Source organism: Bombina bombina, chromosome 1 (assembly GCF_027579735.1).
Source record: "Bombina bombina isolate aBomBom1 chromosome 1, aBomBom1.pri, whole genome shotgun sequence".
NCBI lineage: Eukaryota > Metazoa > Chordata > Amphibia > Anura > Bombinatoridae > Bombina > Bombina bombina.
The window spans coordinates 1,534,254,464-1,534,276,060 of record NC_069499.1 but is presented as its reverse complement, the minus strand read 5'-3'; the positions used below and the strand labels follow the sequence as shown (position 1 = coordinate 1,534,276,060).

The 21,597-nt window shown below is 38.0% G+C and overlaps 1 protein-coding gene across 1 annotated transcript in view; it reads right to left on the bottom strand.

Annotated features, from left to right (window-relative positions):
- The window catches only part of LOC128666882 (myosin-16-like), a 357,676-nt gene that overhangs the window by 238,098 nt on the left and 97,981 nt on the right, over positions 1–21,597 (bottom strand). The window contains exon 5 of the mRNA XM_053721692.1: positions 4,799–4,926. Within this exon, the coding sequence (XP_053577667.1) occupies positions 4,799–4,926 (128 nt within the window). The remainder of the gene's footprint in view (positions 1–4,798; positions 4,927–21,597) is intronic.

Below are 21,597 nucleotides of genomic sequence, written 5' to 3'. Positions count from 1 at the left end.
CGTCGACTCAACCTACATACACTTATTAACCCCTAATCTGCCGACCGGACCTGAGCGCTACTATAATAAAGTTATTAACCCCTAATCCGCCTCACTAACCCTATAATAAATAGTATTAACCCCTAATCTGCCCTCCCTAACATCGCTGACACCTAACTTCAATTATTAACCCCTAATCTGCCGACTGGAGCTCACCGCTATTCTAATAAATGTATTAACCCCTAAAGCTAAGTCTAACCCTAACACTAACACCCCCCTAAGTTAAATATAATTTTTATCTAACTAAATTAATTAACTCTTATTAAATAAATTATTCCTATTTAAAGCTAAATACTTACCTGTAAAATAAATCCTAATATAGCTACAATATAAATTATAATTATATTATAGCTATTTTAGGATTAATATTTATTTTACAGGTAACTTTGTATTTATTTTAACCAGGTACAATAGCTATTAAATAGTTAAGAACTATTTAATAGCTAAAATAGTTAAAATAATTACAAAATTACCTGTAAAATAAATCCTAACCTAAGTTACAATTAAACCTAACACTACACTATCAATAAATTAATTAAATAAAATACCTATAATTATCTACAATTAAACCTAACACTACACTATCAATAAATAAATTAAATACAATACCTACAAATAACTACAATGAAATAAACTATCTAAAGTACAAAAAATAAAAAAGAACTAAGTTACAAAAAATAAAAAAATATTTACAAACATAAGAAAAATATTACAACAATTTTAAACTAATTACACCTACTCTAAGCCCCCTAATAAAATAACAAAGCCCCCCAAAATAAAAAAATGCCCTACCCAATTCTAAATTACTAAAGTTCAAAGCTCTTTTCCCTTACCAGCCCTGAACAGGGCCCTTTGCGGGGCATGCCCCAAGAAGTTCAGCTCTTTTGCCAGTAAAAAAAACATACAATACCCCCCCCAACATTACAACCCACCACCCACATACCCCTAATCTAACCCAAACCCCACTTAAATAAACCTAACACTAAGCCCCTGAAGATCTTCCTACCTTATCTTCACCATACCAGGTTCACCGATCGATCCAGAAGAGCTCCTCCGATGTCCTGATCCAAGCCCAAGCGGGGGGCTGAAGAGGTCCATGATCCGGCTGAAGTCTTCATCCAAGTGGGGCAGAAGAGGTCTTCCATATGATTGAAGTCTTCATCCAAGCGGGATCTTCTATTGTCATCCATCCGGAGCAGCAGGATCCTGAAGACCTCCGACGCGGAACATCCATCCTGGCCGACGACTGAACGACGAATGACGGTTCCTTTAAATGACGTCATCCAAGATGGCGTCCCTCGAATTCCGATTGGCTGATAGGATTCTATCAGCCAATCGGAATTAAGGTAAGAATATTCTGATTGGCTGATTCCATCAGCCAATCAGAATCAAGTTCAATCCGATTGGCTGATCCAATCAGCCAATCGGATTGAACTTGATTCTGATTGGCTGATTCCATCAGCCAATCAGAATATTCCTACCTTAATTCCGATTGGCTGATAGAATCCTATCAGCCAATCGGAATTCGAGGGACGCCATCTTGGATGACGTCATTTAAAGGAACCGTCATTCGTCGTTCAGTCGTCGGCCAGGATGGATGTTCCGCGTCGGAGGTCTTCAGGATCCTGCCGCTCCGCTCCGGATGGATGACCATAGAAGATCCCGCTTGGTTGAAGACTTCAATCGGATGGAAGACCTCTTCTGCCCCGCTTGGATGAAGACTTCAGCTGGATCATGGACCTCTTCAGCCCCCCGCTTGGGCTTGGATCAGGACATCGGAGGAGCTCTTCTGGATCGATCGGTGAACCTGGTATGGTGAAGATAAGGTAGGAAGATCTTCAGGGGCTTAGTGTTAGGTTTATTTAAGAGGGGTTTGGGTTAGATTAGGGGTATGTGGGTGGTGGGTTATAATGTTCGGGGGGGGTATTGTATGGTTTTTTTTACAGGCAAAAGAGCTGAACTTCTTGGGGCATGCCCCGCAAAGGGCCCTGTTCAGGGCTGGTAAAGTAAAAGAGCTTTGAACTTTAGTAATTTAGAATAGGGTAGGGCATTTTTTTATTTTGGGGGGCTTTGTTATTTTATTAGGGGGCTTAGAGTAGGTGTAATTAGTTTAAAATTGTTGTAATATTTTTCTTATGTTTGTAAATATTTTTTTATTTTTTGTAACTTTGTTCTTTTTTATTTTTTGTACTTTAGATTGTATTGTATTTAATTTATTTATTGATAGTGTAGTGTTAGGTTTAATTGTAGATAATTATAGGTATTTTATTTAATTAATTTATTCATAGTGTAGTGTTAGGTTTAATTGTAACTTAGGTTAGGATTTATTTTACAGGTAATTTTGTAATTATTTTAACTATTTTAGCTATTAAATAGTTCTTAACTATTTAATAGCTATTGTACCTGGTTAAAATAAATACAAAGTTACCTGTAAAATAAATATTAATCCTAAAATAGCTATAATATAATTATAATTTATATTGTAGCTATATTAGGATTTATTTTACAAGTAAGTATTTAGCTTTAAATAGGAATAATTTATTTAATAAGAGTTAATTAATTTCGTTAGATAAAAATTATATTTAACTTAGGGGGGTGTTAGTGTTAGACTTAGCTTTAGGGGTTAATACATTTATTAGAATAGCGGTGAGCTCCGGTCGGCAGATTAGGGGTTAATAATTGAAGTTAGGTGTCGGCGATGTTAGGGAGGGCAGATTAGGGGTTAATACTATTTATTATAGGGTTAGTGAGGCGGATTAGGGGTTAATAACTTTATAATAATAGCGGTGCGGTCCGCTCGGCAGATTAGGGGTTAATAAGTGTAGGCAGGTGGAGGCGACGTTGAGGGGGGCAGATTAGGGGTTAATAAATATAATATAGGGGTCGGCGGTGTTAGGGGCAGCAGATTAGGGGTACATAAGTATAACGTAGGTGGCGGCGCTTTGCGGTCGGCAGATTAGGGGTTAATTATTGTAGGTAGCTGGCTGCGACGTTGTGGGGCAGGTTAGGGGTTAATAAATATAATATAGGGGTCGGCGGTGTTAGGGGCAGCAGATTAGGGGTACATAAGTATAAGAAATGAGGAAAAAGGAAGCTGAGTCCTGGGGTCAGTAATGGAGTTTATTGCAATGCAGGCTTACAACAAGTTAGGTGAGCTCCATCTAACGCGTTTCGCGCATGAGCACATGCGCTTCATCAGAGATATCAGTCTCTGGCGGTCGGGATCAATATAAGGATGTGAGCGGCCAATCAAGATCATTCAGATCATTAACTCTTGTGATGCATGATATTTTCTAAAATAGATAGAGTATTGGTCACTCCCTAGTTAATAACATTGACCCCGTTCCGCAAGAGACCGATGGAACAGAATTTATAACAAACAAATTTCTAAATGCTTTGTACTTAATAATACATGATATTTTACACATATATATGCATACATACAATTCAGCCATTGCGGTACTGATACTGGTTACAGAAAGTGGGGACATTTTTTGTGTGCTAGCTAGATACTGGGTATAAGCCAGGATGAACCAGGATCAATATGTTTGTACACCTAGACAGGGTGTGTTGGAATGAAGTAACAAGACAATTTTTAGTTAACTTCAATTAGATTTAAACCCCTTGGTCTGAGCTCGTGCTCTATCTAGACACAGTGGGGCTTTTAATGATCTTTTCTAGGTCCCCAGCTGGTTGTATGTAATGTCCATTAGTTAAAATCATTAATAACATACTATACTATACATGCTATAATCCCCTATGTTGGAATGTATTTAAACTTATATTTTTCTCCCTGCCTCCTTATAAATAAGCTAGAAGGAAGTGGTACTCTTTGCTGATTTGATGTTAATTTAATGTACCCCTACATGGTGTAAGACTAGTGAGTGTATATCACTTTGTTCAACACTTGGATAGGTAAATATCAATATGGTGTACCTCTCTAGAATTGTTATAAGAAAAACAAACAAAGTGAGGAGATGGTGCTCCATATTGGTTAAGGGGAAGCTGACGTGAGTTATCTACCCTACCAGCTGAAGGGTGGCTACTCTGAACTGAAGAAGGAAAGGGGAAAATAGCAAATATAGGAGCTTAATAAGAACATTTAGAAATTAAACTAAAAACAAGAATATGTTTCTCTCTTTCTTTAGATATTTAGGAAAAGGGGGCCGGTCTGGCTTGGATAGGCTTGCTTGAGAGTTGTTATATAACCTTTGGTGGATCTTTTTTGTATATTGGTGTATGGATGTATCTGTCATGTATTATACATAAGTATAACGTAGGTGGCGGTCGGCAGATTAGGGGTTAAACAAATTTAATCAAGTGGTGGCGATGTGGGTGGACCTCGGTTTAGGGGTACATAGGTAGTTTATGGGTGTTAGTGTAGTTTAGAGTACAGTAGTTAAGAGCTTTATAAACCGGCGTTAGCCCAGAAAGCTCTTAACTACTGACTTTTTTCCTGCGGCTGGAGTTTTGTCGTTAGATGTCTAACGCTCACTTCAGACACGACTCTAAATACCGGAGTTAGAAAGATCCCATTGAAAAGATAGGATACGCAATTTACGTAAGGGGATCTGCGGTATGGAAAAGTTGCGGCTGAAAAGTGAGCGTTAGACCCTTTTTTTTAATGACTCCAAATACCGGAGGTAGCCTAAAACCAGCGTTAGGAGCCTCTAACGCTGGTTTTCACGGCTACCGCCAAACTCTAAATCTAGGCCTTAGTGAATAACTAATTTTACATACAAGAACCACTTGGTCTCACCTTAGATTCTTCCTCCAGTTGTTTCTTCAGCTCTTCTGCCTGGGAGGCCAGTAATAACTTTGTTCTTGTTAACTGAGCTACCCTGTTTTCCATCTCCTCAACCTGATGGCTTAATTCACTGTTTTCTACTGCAAATAAATAGACATATAATATAAAATTAAAATAAAGATTACAGGGACAGTCTATTCAAAATTAAACTTTCATGATTCACATAGGGCATGTGATTTTAAACAATTTTACAATTTACTTTTACCATCACATTTGCTTTGCTGTTGGTATTCTTTGTTGAAAGCTAAACCTAAGTAGGCTCATATGCTAATTCCTAAAACCTTGATGGCCTCTCTATATCTCAAAGCGTTTTAAAGTTTTTCACAGCTAGAGGGCGTTCGTTCATGTGTGTCATACAGATAACATTGTGCTCACGTCCATGGAGTTACTTCTGAGAGGGCATTGATTGGCTGAAATTCAAGACTGTCAAAAGAACTGTAATAAAGGGGTAGTCTGCAGAGGCTTAGATACAAGGTAATCACAGAAGTAAAAAGTATATTGATATAACCATGTTGGTAATGCAAAACTGAGGAATGGGTAATAAAGGGAGTATCAATCTTTTAAAACAATAAACATTTTGGAGTAGACTGTCCCTTTAAGATTATATTGCACTAACTTTATGTTATGGTCAGGTCTGTTGCTTGCTCTTTGTGAACATAGACAAGTCACCTGATAGCTCAGTATTCCGGTATTGCACCACTTTGCATATAGACATTGCATTATTTTGTAAAAAAAAAAGCTTCTAAATTTTGTATCATTTACAACTATTAGGTTTTCTGATACCTTTAGATGCTGCACCATTTTGTCAGCTGATATCTCTTGATGTTTAACTATTTTATCAATCAATATCTCTAAATGTTCAACCATTTCACCACACCGTATTCTCACTTAATATCCTTTGAGTTTGCACAATTTGTTAATCCCTAAAGTGGCATTATTTTATCACTTGATATCCCTAGATGTTGCCTCATTTTGTTATTTCCTTAGATAACTGCTCCATTTAGTATCTTCTTATTTCTTGACATTACTTTATTTGGTTACTTGATTAGAACAAATAGATAAATAAACAATTAAAACAGTAACAGAGTATTACATTGACATAGTGCTCTTGGTGTAAACAAATGAGGTATGCCTCTAATGTACTGTAAGGTTAACAGGTTAAGAATCTAGTCTTTGCTCAATGGCTGCATCTACGTGTTCCTTTTCCCAGCAGCCCTAAACAGCCTGTTGGTGTCCTGCAGGAATCCTCTTAATGTTAACACCCCTACAGTAAGTCACCTACCTGTTATAACGGTTCCTACTCCAAAGGACTAACCTATGACAAAGGACTCCACATAACTCCTGCACCTCTGACCATCTCTCTGGTTTATTCCCACCTGGTGGCTACCAGCTTGTGCTACCCAGTAAAAATTCCAATGCAGAACAAAGCTCCAAGGTTGTAGTTTTTTAAGTAAAAAAATCCTTTGAATTGACATCTCAAAGCCAATGTGATGGTTTCAGATGATAATTTAGATAAAAAGACCTAGCTTTGATGGGAAAGGAATGTTACAGTTAAATTGAATCTATAGCAAGTTCTATTAGCCATATTTTCTACATGCAGTAGAGTGTGCTATATTTGAATCCAATGGCCTCTATTTATCAAGCTGTCAACCGCAAATATGCTGGAATTCCGCAGCGTATTTGTGGCGAGCCAGATTCGCCGTAGTTATCAAACCCTACAGACCGGCAAAAGTAGAATTTAGTGACGTAACATACGATCCGCCGTACTCAGTCCGACACAGATCGATGGTTATGTCACTACAGATGTTCCGAATGCAAGTTCGGCACAATCTGACTACTTTTCGTAGTTATCAAAAAACTAGCAGGTACGCTCGCCACTATTCCGGCCCGGCGTACCTGGTTTTCAATCCGCCGCCCTGGAGGCGGCGGATGACATAGGAATCAATGGGAGACTGAAAGCAGCGAAAGCTTATGTTTGCTGCTACCCTATATCCCATTGATTCCTATTGGAATGTTTACACCTAACACCCTAACATGTTCCCCCGAGTCTAAACACCCTTAATCTGCCCCCTCCTACACCGTCGCCATCTACATTATACTTATTAAGCCCTAAACCGCCGCTCCCGGACCCCGCCACAACTAAATAAATTGTTTAACCCCTAAACCGCCGCTCCCGGAGCCCACCGCCACCTACATTATATTTATTAACCCCTAATCTGCTCCCCCTACACCGCCGCCACTATATTAAATTTAACCCCTAAATCTAAGTCTAACTCTAACCCTAACACCCCCTAACTTAAATATAATTTAAATAAATATAAATAAAAATCCTATAATTAACTAAATTATTCCTATTTAAAACTAAATACTTACCTGTAAAATAAACCCTAAGCTAGCTACAATATAACTAATAGTTACATTTGTATATAGCTTAGGGTTTATTTTTATTTTACAGGCAACTTTGTATTTATCTTAACTAGGTACAATAGTTATTAAATAGATATTAACTATTTAATAACTACCTAGCTAAAATAAATACAAATTTAACCTGTAAAATAAATCCTAACCTAAGTTACAATTACACCTAACACTACACTATAATTAAATTAATTAAATAAATTAACTACAATGAAATACAATTAATTAAAATTAAATAAAATTAACTAAAGTACAACCCCCCCCCCCACTAAATTACAGAAAATAAAAAATAATTACAATTTTCTTTAACTAATTACACCTAATCTAATCCCCCTAATAAAATAAAAAAGCCCCCCCCCAAAATAAAAAGCCCTACCCTATACTAAATTACAAATGAGCCCTTAAAAGGGCTTATTGCGGGGCATTGCCCCAAAGTAATCAGCTCTTTTACCTGTAGAAAAAAAGACAATACCCCCCCCCACAATTACAACCCACCTCCCACACAACCAACCCTACTCTAAAACCCACCCAATCCCCCCTTAATAAAACCTAACACTACCCCCTTGAAGATCACTTTACCTTGAGACGTCTTCACCCAACCGGGCCTAAGTCCTCAACGAAGCCGGGCGAAGTCTTCATCCAACCGGGCAGAAGAGGTCCTCCAGACGGGCAGAAGTCTTCATCCAGGCGGCATCTTCTATCTTCATCCATCTGACGAGGAGCGGCTCCATCTTGAAGACATCCGACGCAGAGCATCCATCCAGACCGACGACTACCCAACAAATGACGGTTTCTTTAAATGACGTCATCCAAGATGGCATCCCTTGAATTCCGATTGGCTGATAGAATTCTATCAGCCAATCGGAATTATGGTAGGAAAAATCCTATTGGCTGATGCAATCAGCCAATAGGATTGAAGTTCAATCCTATTGGCTGATCCAATCAGCCAATAGGATTGAGCTCGCATTCTATTGGATGTTCCAATCAGTAGTAGTAGTAGGGTAGTGTTAGGTTTTATTAAAGGGGGATTGGGTGGGTTTTAGAGTAGGGTTGGGTGTGTGGGTGGTGGGTTGTAATGTTGGGGGGTATTGTCTATTTTTTTACAGGTAAAAGAGCTGATTACTTTGGGGCAATGCCCCGCAAAAAGCCCTTTTAAGGGCTATTTGTAATTTAGTATAGGGTAGGGCTTTTTATTATTTTGGGGGGCTTTTTTATTATATTAGGGGGATTAGATTAGGTGTAATTAGTTTAAGAAAATTGTAATTATTTTTTTATTTTCTGTAATTTAGTGTTTTGTTTTTTTTGTACTTTAGTTAATTTTATTTAATTTTAATAAATTGTATTTCATTGTAGTTAATTTATTTAATTAATTTAATTATAGTGTAGTGTTAGGTGTAATTGTAACTTAGGTTAGGATTTATTTTACAGATAAATTTGTATTTATTTTAGCTAGGTAGTTATTAAATAGTTAATATTTAATAACTATTGTACCTAGTTAAAATAAATACAAAGTTGCCTGTAAAATAAAAATAAACCCTAAACTAGCTACAATGTAACTATTAGTTATATTGTAGCTAGCTTAGGGTTTATTTTATAGGTAAGTATTTAGTTTTAAATAGGAATAATTTAGTTAATTATAGGAATATTTATTTAGATTTATTTAAATTATATTTAAGTTAGGGGGTGTTAGGGTTAGGGTTAGACTTAGGTTTAGGGGTTAATATGTTTATTTTAGTGGTGGCGGTGTGGGGGGGGCAGATTAGGGGTTAATAAATATAATGTAGGTGGTGGTGGGCTCCGGGAGCGGCAGTTTAGGGGTTAAACAATTTATTTAGTTGCGGCAGTGTCCGGGATCGGCAGGATAGGGGTTAAAAACTTTATGTAGGTGGTGGCGGTATAGGGGCTGGCATATTAGGGGTTAATATGTATAATGTAGGTGGCGGTGGGCTCCGTGAGCGGCGGTTTAGGGGTTAATACATTTATTAGAGTTGCGGCGGGGTCCGGGAGCGGCAGTTTAGGGGTTAATAACTTTATTTAGTTGCGGGGGGCTCCGGGAGCGGTGGTTTAGGGGGTAAAACAGTATAGTATAGTGTGGGTGCTTAGTGACAGTATAGCAAGAAAGCTGTGAAAAAGCTGAAGAGCAGCGAGATCGATGACTGTTAGTTAACAACAGTCCGCTGCTCATCGCTCCGTACTTGGTGCGCGGCTTTTTGACAGCTTTTTTGATAATTTTGGAGAACGTATTCAGGTCCACGGCGGCGATGTTAGGCGAACTTAGGCGAGCGTATTGGTGCCGTCGAATGCAAGAAAGTCGACGGCTTGATAACTAGAGGCCAATATGTTAGCACCTGCCAGCTTCATTTAAAAGTTCTATGTAATAACAGTAAGTTTCTAACACAAGTCCTGCCAATGCTGATTGATATTTATTTGTTGTAACAAAGTGTTGTTACTTAGATTTCACACAAGTGTTCAAGGGCAAGTGTCTGTCCTAGACATATCATTAGATGATCATAAGGGAATGTTTCCCTGACAGCTATCCATCACAAGTGATGTTCCTGCATAACATATTGCTTTTCTCATTACTGTCAATCACCTACACCTGCCAGACTTAATAATGAAAAATGGGCAGACACTAAATTATTCATATCCTTGAATTCACTTTACATGCAACAACATTTTCCCCCTCTAATTTGGGATTCTTAAAATGATTTCTGTTGTGAGTTTAGAAGCTCAGTGTTCTTGAGTAAAGCAGCATTATTAGTAGACTGATATTAATAGAGATACATTAATTTGTATTTATTGAACTGTCATATGCTCTGCTTTAGGCCAGTAGAGCTATAAAGGGGGGAACAACGATTTAAAGGGAAAAATCAAGATACAATATTAGAAAATTATGACATTTAGGGCTAGATTATGAGTGGAGTGACAATTTGCGCGAGTGTTTTATCTGGGCGACCAGTTGCGCACAAACTACAGGTCGCAAGTAAATAATTTATGCTCTAGCTGTCACATTCTCGCGCAGAAAAAAAAACTTTGCAATGCTCTGAATCCAGGATCATATTCCCCTTTAGACTTTAATGGAGCCTCGTTTTGAACAAAAAAAATTGGTATTCTTTGTTGAAAGCTAAACCTAGGTAGGCTCATATGCTAATTCCTAAACCCTTGAAGGCCTCTCCTTATCTCAAAACATTTGAAAGTTTTTCACTGCTAGAGGGCGTTAGTTCACGTGTACCATACAGATAACATTGTGCTCATGTCCATGGAGTTACTTATGAGAGGGCATTGATTTGCTAAAATGCAAGTCTGTCAAAAGAACTGAAATAAGGGGGCAGGTGGGAAAATTCTATAAATCATTTTTATCAGATAGTGTTTATATGAGTGTAACTATAATTTTAAATGTATTGACGTTGTGTTTAGTGCAACTTTTTTAACACACTACCCTTTACTTCAGGGTTAACCTGACAAGCATAAAATGTGAACGTGGTCTCGCAATGGCATTTACTTTCAAATTGTTAGACAATATCGCTCGTGCAGAACAGTTAGCACACTATTTATAATATAGCTCTATATGGGTATCGATTGTGCTATAGAATTGAATGCACACGTGCTCCTAAATCTGTATGCACATGCTCATATCATTATCCCACCACCCCATATATAAGGTGGTATGTCTTCTTGAGTAAGCCAAGCAGACAATATAGATAGTGAGAGTACTGTACAGGCAGGGACAATGGGCGGGCAGCAACCCCTTCTCAGGGGCTGTACGGTGCTAAGGATTTAAAGGGTATCATAAGAAGCTTGTTAGTTATAAAAAAAAATGCAAAAGTATGTTTTATTTAAAAATAATATGTATATTTACAGTGACATGTGTGTTCAGATTTTATACTATAGGAGCCAGTTTTTAGAAAGTGTGCATCATGATTAGAATATTTAAATTGGAAAGCTTTTTAAAATTGCATACTCTATCTGAATTAGGAAAGTTTAATTTTGAATTTAGTGTCCCTTTAAAAATTTGGATTTACATATCCCTTTAAAAGAAGATTTATGACTGCTAAGATTATAGGAATACAGAACGATAAGGGAAATGGACAGGCTGTGTGGCCAGAAGACTTTTCCCTGTATTAATTCCTTGTGTGTTTCACAATAAAGTAAAGGTTAGCTACTTCATTTAACTATACAATTTAATGTTCAGTACTTTTCCTGAATTTAAGATCAGTCACAATGCACCTTGAATTACAGGTATTGTACTATAATATTCCTTCTAGACAGCTTCACAAAGCTTGGAAATTATATGAGTTGGATACAGTATCAAATAAGGGTTCCACATGTGTTACTTGGATAAGCAGACCGTATAAATACTTTCCATTTATGCATCTTATTTTCCAGCAGAATGAGGTGCCGTAAGAAGCACAATGGAAAAATGCTGATGTGTCTTGTATTTTGTATCACAGAAATACATCACAATAAATTGCACAGTATAATAAATCTCAAACAGATATAGATACAGTACATGAAAACATATTTCAATTCCTCACCTACTCAAATTGTAGAATAATAAAGAGACCTATGCAAATATGTCTTTAAAGACCAGGTTACTGAGTGTAATCAGCAGGGATGCAGCTGTAACGCACATTTTTTCACAGGCATTTCCTATTTGCTGCCTTTAAAACATTACATGAATCACAATATCAATTGAGGTATCATTTTTCAAATGCTGAATCTCTGATCATGATTACCTACATAGATTTCAAAATACATAAAACTGATTTAAAAGTTAAAAGTGCATTCCAGTGCATAATAAACAGTATTGCTTTTAGATTAGAGTGAAAAATAAATCCTCAGCTGTGAAATAGGGTCAATGTTTAGATTCTAAGAGGTTAATCACAATCACCTTTTTTCACCTGTGCTCTAGTTCATCTATAATGAAAACATGGCTTGTTAGGGGTACTTGAGGGCCGTGGTTGAGAAATACTGCTTTACAACACACGCATACAGATATCGGAGATGTAACCTGTAACCGTCATAGGTAGAATGTAGATACATAGTAGCTGAGTTCAATGGAGCATGATGACATATGTAAACACGTCACAAGAGGCGGGAACATGAGGACGATTTAAAATTGACCAAAAGAGACTGAGGAATATTCCGTTATCACTGAAGCCCTTGAGAAAGTCCATCTGTGAGCGGATGAAACGCGTAAGGAGGAGGAGCTGAATGAGATGTGTGGACGTCACTAAACCTAACAGGACCCTCCGGTCTTTTGAGCGCTTCTGAGTTGAATGCAGTGCTACGGGTCGGCGTGTACAATACGAACTTAAGGAAAGCCTCTAGTTGGAGCTGACTGTTATGGGACTGATATTCATTTTTATTCTGTAAGTGAAGTATTTTGTGTCCTGTTTATTGTTAATAAACAACGCTGTGAGTCGCAGATGTGCTTTGTTTTTTCTGTTCATCTAGTTAATCACAATCATTATCTAATATTTTTTCTACAAATGTCCCCATTAAAGGGACACTGAACCCACATTTTTTTATTTCGTGATTCAGATAGAGCATGCAGTTTTAAACAACTTTCTAATTTACTCCTATTATAATTTTTTCTTTGTTCTCTTGCTTTCTTTATTTGAAAAATAAGGCATTTAAGCTATTTTTTTGGTTCAGAACGATGGAAAGCACTTGTTTATCGGTAGGTGTATTTACCCACCAATCAGCAAGAACAAAACAGGTTGTTCACCAAAAATGGGCAGGCATCTAAACTTACATTCTTGCATTTCAAATAAAGATACCAAGAGAATGAAAATAATTTGATACTAGGAGTAAATTAGAAAGTTGCTTAAAATTGCATGCTCTAGCTGAATTACAATAGAAAAAAGTTGGGTTCAGTGTCCCTTTAATGTCCCAGGGATTGATCACAATCCTTTTTTAATAGAAAAAAACCCACCGAAGTTCATGGGGATTTTTGCAGATAGTTAATATGATAAAGTATTATTATTAGCCCCAAAGTTGGATATCTGACCTTCAAGTAAGGTTCTATAAAATATTTTGGGTAGAGTTTACTGTGGGTGTACATTTTTTTCTCTTGCTGGGGCTGGGATCGTTTAGTAAAGTTGAAAGATGTCTTGTAGTCCATGACTTTGCTGTAAACAAACTGTTACCCCTTCTCATCCTACAACTTCTTTATCATAATAAAGAGACTTACTCCTGTATTGACTCAGGGTTGACTGCAGGCACACTCTGCTAATCCAGAGACAAAATAGGGTTAACAGGGCTAGATTAAGAGTGGAGAGCTATTTATACAAGTTGAAAGCAAAACATTTACGTACAAGCGCTAACCACATGCACGCAAAAAGCCGAACTTCAAATATCGTGCCTGCATTAACGTACTCCGCCGTACACCTTTACTTGCTCACAAACCTGATCATGTATTTATATATAATCAGGGCTCAAAATTTCAAGTCCTAAGCTACTAACCAGGACAAAATGTTACTCACCACTTCGAATCCCACCCACACCACACCCACAATGTCACCCCCTCTTTGCATATATTTAGCCAATGTGAAACATTTTGTAATATTGTTTTTATTTTATACCATAGCAAATTAAAAAATGTTGCATACCGTAATAAATTAACAAAAATAAGTCCATAGCACAAACTAGAGGTTCTGGGGAAGACAACAGCTGGATATAAAAAGGAAGTTGTTGAACTGAGAGAATGCAGAGAGTGCCGACACTCATGGAAGGTCAAAGCAGATTTTTTTTTTAATGATTATCATTGATCCCTTCTTGCTTTTAACTATCTTTCTTGACTCCCTCCTCTCTTCAATCTCTCTTTTTTACCCTCTCCCTTCTCTCTCAGGCCATATCTTCTCTTTACACTCTTTCTTTCCCCTCTCTCATATCCATTCACTATTTTTTCTCCATTGTGTTTAACGCTACCTTCTTCTCCACTTTCACTTTTCCTCTCTTTTTGCCCCATTTACCCTCTCAGAAGTAACAGTCTAAGCGCTAATGGGGTCCCTACAGGAATAACATATCCTTGCACTTTCATAGCTATATAATATCCCTTTAGATAATAGTTTTATAACATAGCCCAAAATGTGTGTTTGTTAGTGCTGCAAAATGAATGTACATTCTGCAAACACAATGTGCTATCTATGCTACTTGCAATATTCCACCAGACTTCAGACTCAACATTCAACAAATAACTTTCACTCGCCACCGTTAAATTTCCACTTGCCAATGGCGAGTGGAAATTTTGAGCCCTGTATATATATATATATATATATATATATAGAGAGAGAGAGAGAGAGAGACAGGTATATATATATATATTTACTTATAGGAATATCTATTTAAAAATACTTAGAACATATTCCACTATGTGAAGAACATTGGAATGTGAAATTTTTAGTGCAGCTCTAATTTATCACACACCGTTAAATAGCAAATTCGCCCTTTTACAGGGTGCACAATAAATAACCATCTCAGATCTCTTATTAAAAAAAAAGTATAATTTTTATTAATAAAAAACAACTGCACTAAGCAGTTTTTTGGGGGCTTAAGTTGGCGGGTGTGGGGTGTTATATAAAAAAACGACACTGAAAAGTGCCTTTATATTGCAGTCTATCGGGAACTCTGTGTTCCCTGTAAATATATATGTATATACTTATATACATATATATTTATGTGTTAATACACATATAGGGGCCAATTTACCAATGTCTGTCCGACAGACATCGCTATATACCGACAGCATACGCTATCGCCATTTAACAATGCCGCCCCCTGCAGATTGGCCGCTAGCAGGGGGTGTCAATCAGCCCGGTTGTATAGGATCGGGCGGATTGCAGAACGCAGCCTCAGAGGCAGTGGACCAGTTATGGAGAAGCGATCTTAAGACCGCTGCTTCATAACTGCTGTTTCCGGCGAGCCTGAAGGAGCTTGATAATTCGGCCCCTTAAACACATTAATAACATAATTTATGCTTACCTGATAAATTTATTTCTCTTGTAGTGTATCCAGTCCACGGATCATCCATTACTTGTGGGATATTCTCCTTCCCAACAGGAAGTTGCAAGAGGATCACCCACAGCAGAGCTGCTATATAGCTCCTCCCCTAACTGTCATATCCAGTCATTCGACCGAAAACAAACAGAGAAAGGAGAAACCATAGGGTGCAGTGGTGACTGTAGTTTAATTAAAATTTAGACCTGCCTTAAAAGGACAGGGCGGGCCGTGGACTAGATACACTACAAGAGAAATAAATTTATCAGGTAAGCATAAATTATGTTTTCTCTTGTTAAGTGTATCCAGTCCACGGATCATCCATTACTTGTGGGATACCAATACCAAAGCTAAAGTACACGGATGATGGGAGGGACAAGGCAGGATTAAGCGGAAGGAACCACTGCCTGAAGAACCTTTCTCCCAAACACAGCCTCCGAAGAAGCAAAAGAATCAAATTTGTAAAATTTTGAAAAAGTGTGAAGCAAAGACCAAGTCGCAGCCTTGCAAATCTGTTCAACAGAGGCCTCATTTTTGAAGGCCCAGGTGGAAGCCACAGCTCTAGTAGAATGAGCTGTAATCCTTTCAGGGGGCTGCTGTCCAGCAGTCTCATAGGCTAGGCTTATTACGCTCCGAAGCCAAAAGGAAAGAGAGGTTGCCGAAGCTTTTTGACCTCTCCTCTGTCCAGAGTAAACGACAAACAGGAAAGATGTTTGACGAAAATCCTTAGTAGCTTGTAAGTAAAACTTCAAGGCACGGACTACGTCCAGATTATGTAAAAGACGTTCCTTCTTTGAAGAAGGATTAGGGCACAACGATGGAACAACAATCTCTTGATTGATATTCTTGTTAGAAACCACCTTAGGTAAAAACCCAGGTTGGGTACGCAGAACTACCTTATCTGCATGAAAAATCAGATAGGGAGAATCACATTGTAAGGCAGATAGCTCAGAGACTCTCCGAGCCGAGGAAATAGCCATCAAAAACAGAACTTTCCAAGATAAAAGTTTAATATCAATGGAATGAAGGGGTTCAAACGGAACTCCTTGAAGAACCTTAAGAACCAAGTTTAAGCTCCACGGGGGAGCAACAGGTTTAAACACAGGCTTAAATCTAACCAAAGCCTGGCAAAATGCCTGGATGTCTGGAACCTCTGCCAGACGCTTGTGCAAAAGAACAGACAGAGCAGAAATCTGTCCCTTTAAGGAACTAGCTGATAATCCTTTGTCCAAGCCCTCTTGGAGAAAAGACAATATTCTAGGAATCCTAACTTTACTCCATGAGTAAGTCTTGGATTCACACCAATAAAGATATTTACTCCATATCTTGTGGTAGATTTTCCTGGTAACAGGCTTTCATGCCTGTATTAAAGTATCAATGACTGACTCAGAGAAGCCACGCTTTGATAGAATCAAGCGTTCAATCTCCATGCAGTCAGTCTCAGAGAAATTAGATTTGGATGATTGAAAGGACCTTGTATCAGAAGGTCCTGTCTTAGAGGCAGAGTCCATGGTGGAAAGGATGACATGTCCACTAGGTCTGCATACCAAGTCCTGCGTGGCCACGCAGGTGCTATCAGAATCACCGATGCTCTCTCCTGTTTGATTTTGGCAATCAGTCGAGGGAGCAGAGGAAACGGTGGAAACACATAAGCCAGGTTGAAGAACCAAGGCGCTGCTAGCGCATCTATCAGCGTCGCTTCTGGGTCCCTGGACCTGGATCCATAACAAGGAAGCTTGGCATTCTGGCGAGACGCCATGAGATCCAACTCTGGTTTGCCCCAATGATGAATCAACTGAGCAAACACCTCCGGATGGAGTTCCCACTCCCCCGGAAGGAAAGTCTGACGACTTAGAAAATCCGCCTCCCAGTTCTCCACGCCTGGGATATGGATTGCTGACAGGTGGCAAGAGTGGTACTCTGCCCAGCGAATTATTTTTGAGACTTCTAACATCGAATATTCCTTGGAGGAAGAGAGGAGGAGACCAGTAAAGGGGAATCTTTATATTTTTACCGCATGCACATACCTCATATGTTTGAGGGTATCGATGTGAGTGTTTGATTCGATGTTTTAAATCTGCTGTGTGATGTTTACCAAATAAATTATTTTTAATCTACACTTAGATCTTCCGTGTACTGTTTGGTGCACGGAGTTGCGCTCCTGTCTTTTCTTGTTTTTAACAGGGATTTGTCTTTGCTTTTGTTACCACGGAATATACACCAGTGGATCTTAAAGGAGCAGCAGAGAGGTGTGGATTAAGACTGTACAATTCTTATACGTATGGACTGAAGTGATTAATTACTAGTACCTAGTACTGAGACTGTAAAATTGTGTATGGTAAGAACGAACCTTTTTATTGTTTTATCCTGCATTTTAGGAGTTTTTTATGTGACCAGTTCTATTGTTGGAATACATTGTTTACCCATTAAGTTCTTATAGAATTGTGCTCACTTTTTGAATCTCATATATCATTTATATATATATTGGTTTGGGTGGCGCTTTGGGATTTTGCTTTGTGTTTTGAATTAAAGGTGCAGTAGCTGTGTGGTCAGGTTTTACTGATCATCCCGCTGGTGTACCTATTTTGGTGTTGTTAACCAAATCAGCAGCCCCCTGAGAGTGTGTTTTTTACTGTGATTTCTAAGGTTTTTTAGTCTATTAGTAGATCTTAGATATATACAGATTTATTTGAAATGGAAACGCCCACTTTGGAAAACACACACAGTTTTGGGAAATACTTTGATCCCTCCACTAGAAGTAGATTACTCTCCACCACTGGAGATGGGGAGGAGGAAGAGAGGGACCCTAAACTACTTTTTAGAAGGTTAGAAAAACTAAGTAGATCCCAGATTAATTGCTGGTACGATCTGATTACCTTGGAAAACTTTGAAAAATATGGGATTATCCCTAAAGGGTTGAAATTATATAAAAAATCTATATTTGAATTGGATGAGGTCGAATTTATAAGCGAATGGGAGGAAGCAATGGATATTTGCTCTAGAAAATTTATATCCATTTTAAAAAGGTATAGAGATAAAAAAGTTGAAAAACTGAGTAATGAGATATTACAGATTGAGACGGTTTTAAATGAGTACAAGGATGATGTCCTCTATAAGGAATTAGACATGAGGAATAGAACAGCTCTAAGATCATTTGAATTTGAGGTGATTAAAAACAAAAAGAGGAAATTACACAATGCACTGTATGGGAACAAGGACAAAGAATTAGGAGAAGATGACAATAACATTGGGGACAATGTTGAGGAAACACCAAGAGGTAACAGGAGAGGGGATGGAAGCCCTGAAATAAAGGGTTATGATAATAGAAGGTTCCACATAAATGGACAGCCAAAACAAAAAGTAAAAAGTAATGGCAGTAATTTTAAGGGGAATAAAATTAAAAATGGAAACGGAGGTAACCACCCGAATTTTAATATTAGAGATAAGGACCTATATCAGGAAGGTTACCAATCCGAACATATGGAAGACAATAGGATGCACAAAGAAAAGAGGAGATTTAGTGTAAATGAGCAGTATTCCTTATATCCCCAAAAGAATCAGGGACACTATCAGGATTGGAGTTTAGGAGCAAGACCAAAAGCAAATCAGCAGAGAAATCAGTCTGGCTATAAGAAAAATATAGAGAATGGAAAACAGACCAATACTAATAAAAATGGTCAAAAGGGTGGATATTATGATAAAGAACAGAAAAATATAGGGGGATATTTCCCGTTTAGAAAAGAACAAGTACAGGATCGTTTTTTAGGACACCCTTCAGAGAATCTACCCCGGGTAGGAAATCGAAACCCAAAAAGAGGGATAGAATACGAAGACGAGGATGTAGAGGAGGGGTGGTACATAGAGCCAAAAAACAAAAAAGGGAAAAGGAAGCACTTTTGAGACCCTTTGGACAGGAGATTTTTAATATTTCAAAGAAATTATTGACTAAAGATGAAGAAAATCTCCTTCGGAGGGGTCTCTCTTTTGCACCTGCTTCAGCCCCTAATGAATTTGAACTGTATATTGATACGAAGAAGCTCATTAGGAAACTGACCCTCGCAAGACATTTTAACATGAACAAAAGTATAGAAGAAGGTAATGTTATTGCAACACAAGGGGATGAGTCAGTAGTTGCCCTTGAGACCTTGGAAGCTGAAAGCAATTTGGCAGACTATGAAATAGGCTTAATAAATATTTTAGAGGACCTGGAAGCAGAAGCAGGGAATATCCCCATAAACCACAGCCACCTGAAAAAGAACTCAACGTTCTATCCTATTTATTCGAAAGGGAATTTTATTCCTGTCTTTGAGAAATTCTTAGAGAAGGAATTAAAAGAGATATGTTTGAGGGATAGAAGGAGGAAAAGGAAGAAAAATAATCTTAGTAGGAATGAACAAAAGGCACTCATGAAGTTAAGTGAGGAGATGGACATAGTGGTCAGAAGTGCCGACAAGGGTGGGGGTGTGGTTATCCAGGGCAGGGAAGACTACATTAGAGAGGCCAAACGTCTATTAAGTGACTCTGAAACCTACAAAGTCCTAGAGAAAAACCCTACTAAAGATTTTCTTTTTGAATATGAGGAGCTCATTAGAACAGGTAAAAACGAATTGGTTCTAAGTAATAGTGAGTTTCAATATTTGGTGGTGGGGAACCCAGTCTTGCCGATTTTCTATCATCTCCCCAAAATTCACAAAGATATTAATAATCCTCCGGGGAGACCGATAGTTTCGGGGATTGGGGGCCTCACCACCAAATTATCGGAGTATGTTGACCAGGTTTTAAAACCAATGGTGCCCTGTTTGCGGTCATATGTGAAGGACACAATACACATCTTGGAATTGACAAAAGATGTAGAATGGCACCAGGACTTTATCTGGGTGACCATGGATGTCAGTTCCTTGTACACTTCTATTCCACATTTGTTGGGAATTACAGCAGTAAAATATTTTGCTAGGAAAAGTGGTTATATCAATGAGATGCAGATGGAATTTTTGGAGAAGGCCATGTTGTTTATTTTAACTAAGAATTACTTTATGTTTGAAAACAAATACTTCCTCCAAATTAGAGGTACCGCAATGGGTACAAAATTTGCTCCCACCTTTGCGAATCTTTATATGGGGTGGTGGGAGGACTTATTTGTTTTCAATCAAGATAATCCATTTAAAAACAATATAAAACAATGGTATCGTTATATAGACGATGTGCTTATGGTTTGGTATGGTTCATTTGAGGAATTGAAGAGATTCTTAGAATATGCAAACAAAAATCTCTTCAATTTGAAGTTTACAATGGAATGGAATAAAGAGAAAATAAACTTTTTAGACCTTGAGATCATACAGGAACAAGGCAAAGTTTATACAAACCTATATAGGAAACCAACAGACACAAACGGCTACCTGCATGCCAATAGTGGCCATCACGAAAAATGGATAAGGAATATCCCTCTAGGCCAGTTCCAAAGAGCGAGACGCAACTGCACAAAGGATGGTGACTATCAAGCAGCAGCAAGTGTTATTACAAATAGATTTTTAGCAAAGGGATATGACATTAAAGATCTAAGAGAGATTCAGGAAAGAGTTGGAACAATGGATAGGGATAAACTGATTAAGGGCACCAAACAAAAGAAAAAGAGTAGGGATAATAAAAGAAAGATACAATTGGTAACAAAATTTAATAGAGCTTCAAGGGAAATTGAAAAAGCAATGAAGAAGTATTGGCCAATCATAATGCAAGATCCGATCCTGAGAGATGTCTTGAACGATAAAGGACAGGTCATTTTTAAGAGGAACTCAAGTGTTAAGAATAGGATTAGCCCAAGTATGCTTAAATCTGGGAATCATGCGAATTGGCTAAATAAGAACACAGAGGGATTCTTTAAGTGTAGTAGGAAGAACTGTAGTTGTTGTGCACATATGGAGAAAAACAAATGTGCCTTTGGTAAGAGAAAAGGGGAAACTACTTTTAGAGTAAAAGGATTGATGAACTGCAGGACCTGCTACGTTGTGTATCTTCTCAGGTGCTCATGTGACAAAATCTATGTAGGCCGCACGAAGCGACCTGTGAAAACACGATTCAATGAGCACCTGAGAAACATAGACAATGGGTTAGATAACCATGGTGTGCCAGCACATTTTCTTGAAGCACACGGAAAAGATAGCACAGGTCTTAGCATTTTAGCAATAGAACATGTGAAAAATCCTATTAGGGGAGGAGATAGATTACTCCTCCTTAGACAGCGCGAAACCTATTGGATTCATAAGCTGGAAGCGTTGGGTCCAGAGGGTATGAATCGCGACATTGATCTAGCAGCCTTTTTAGATGTGTAATATGGT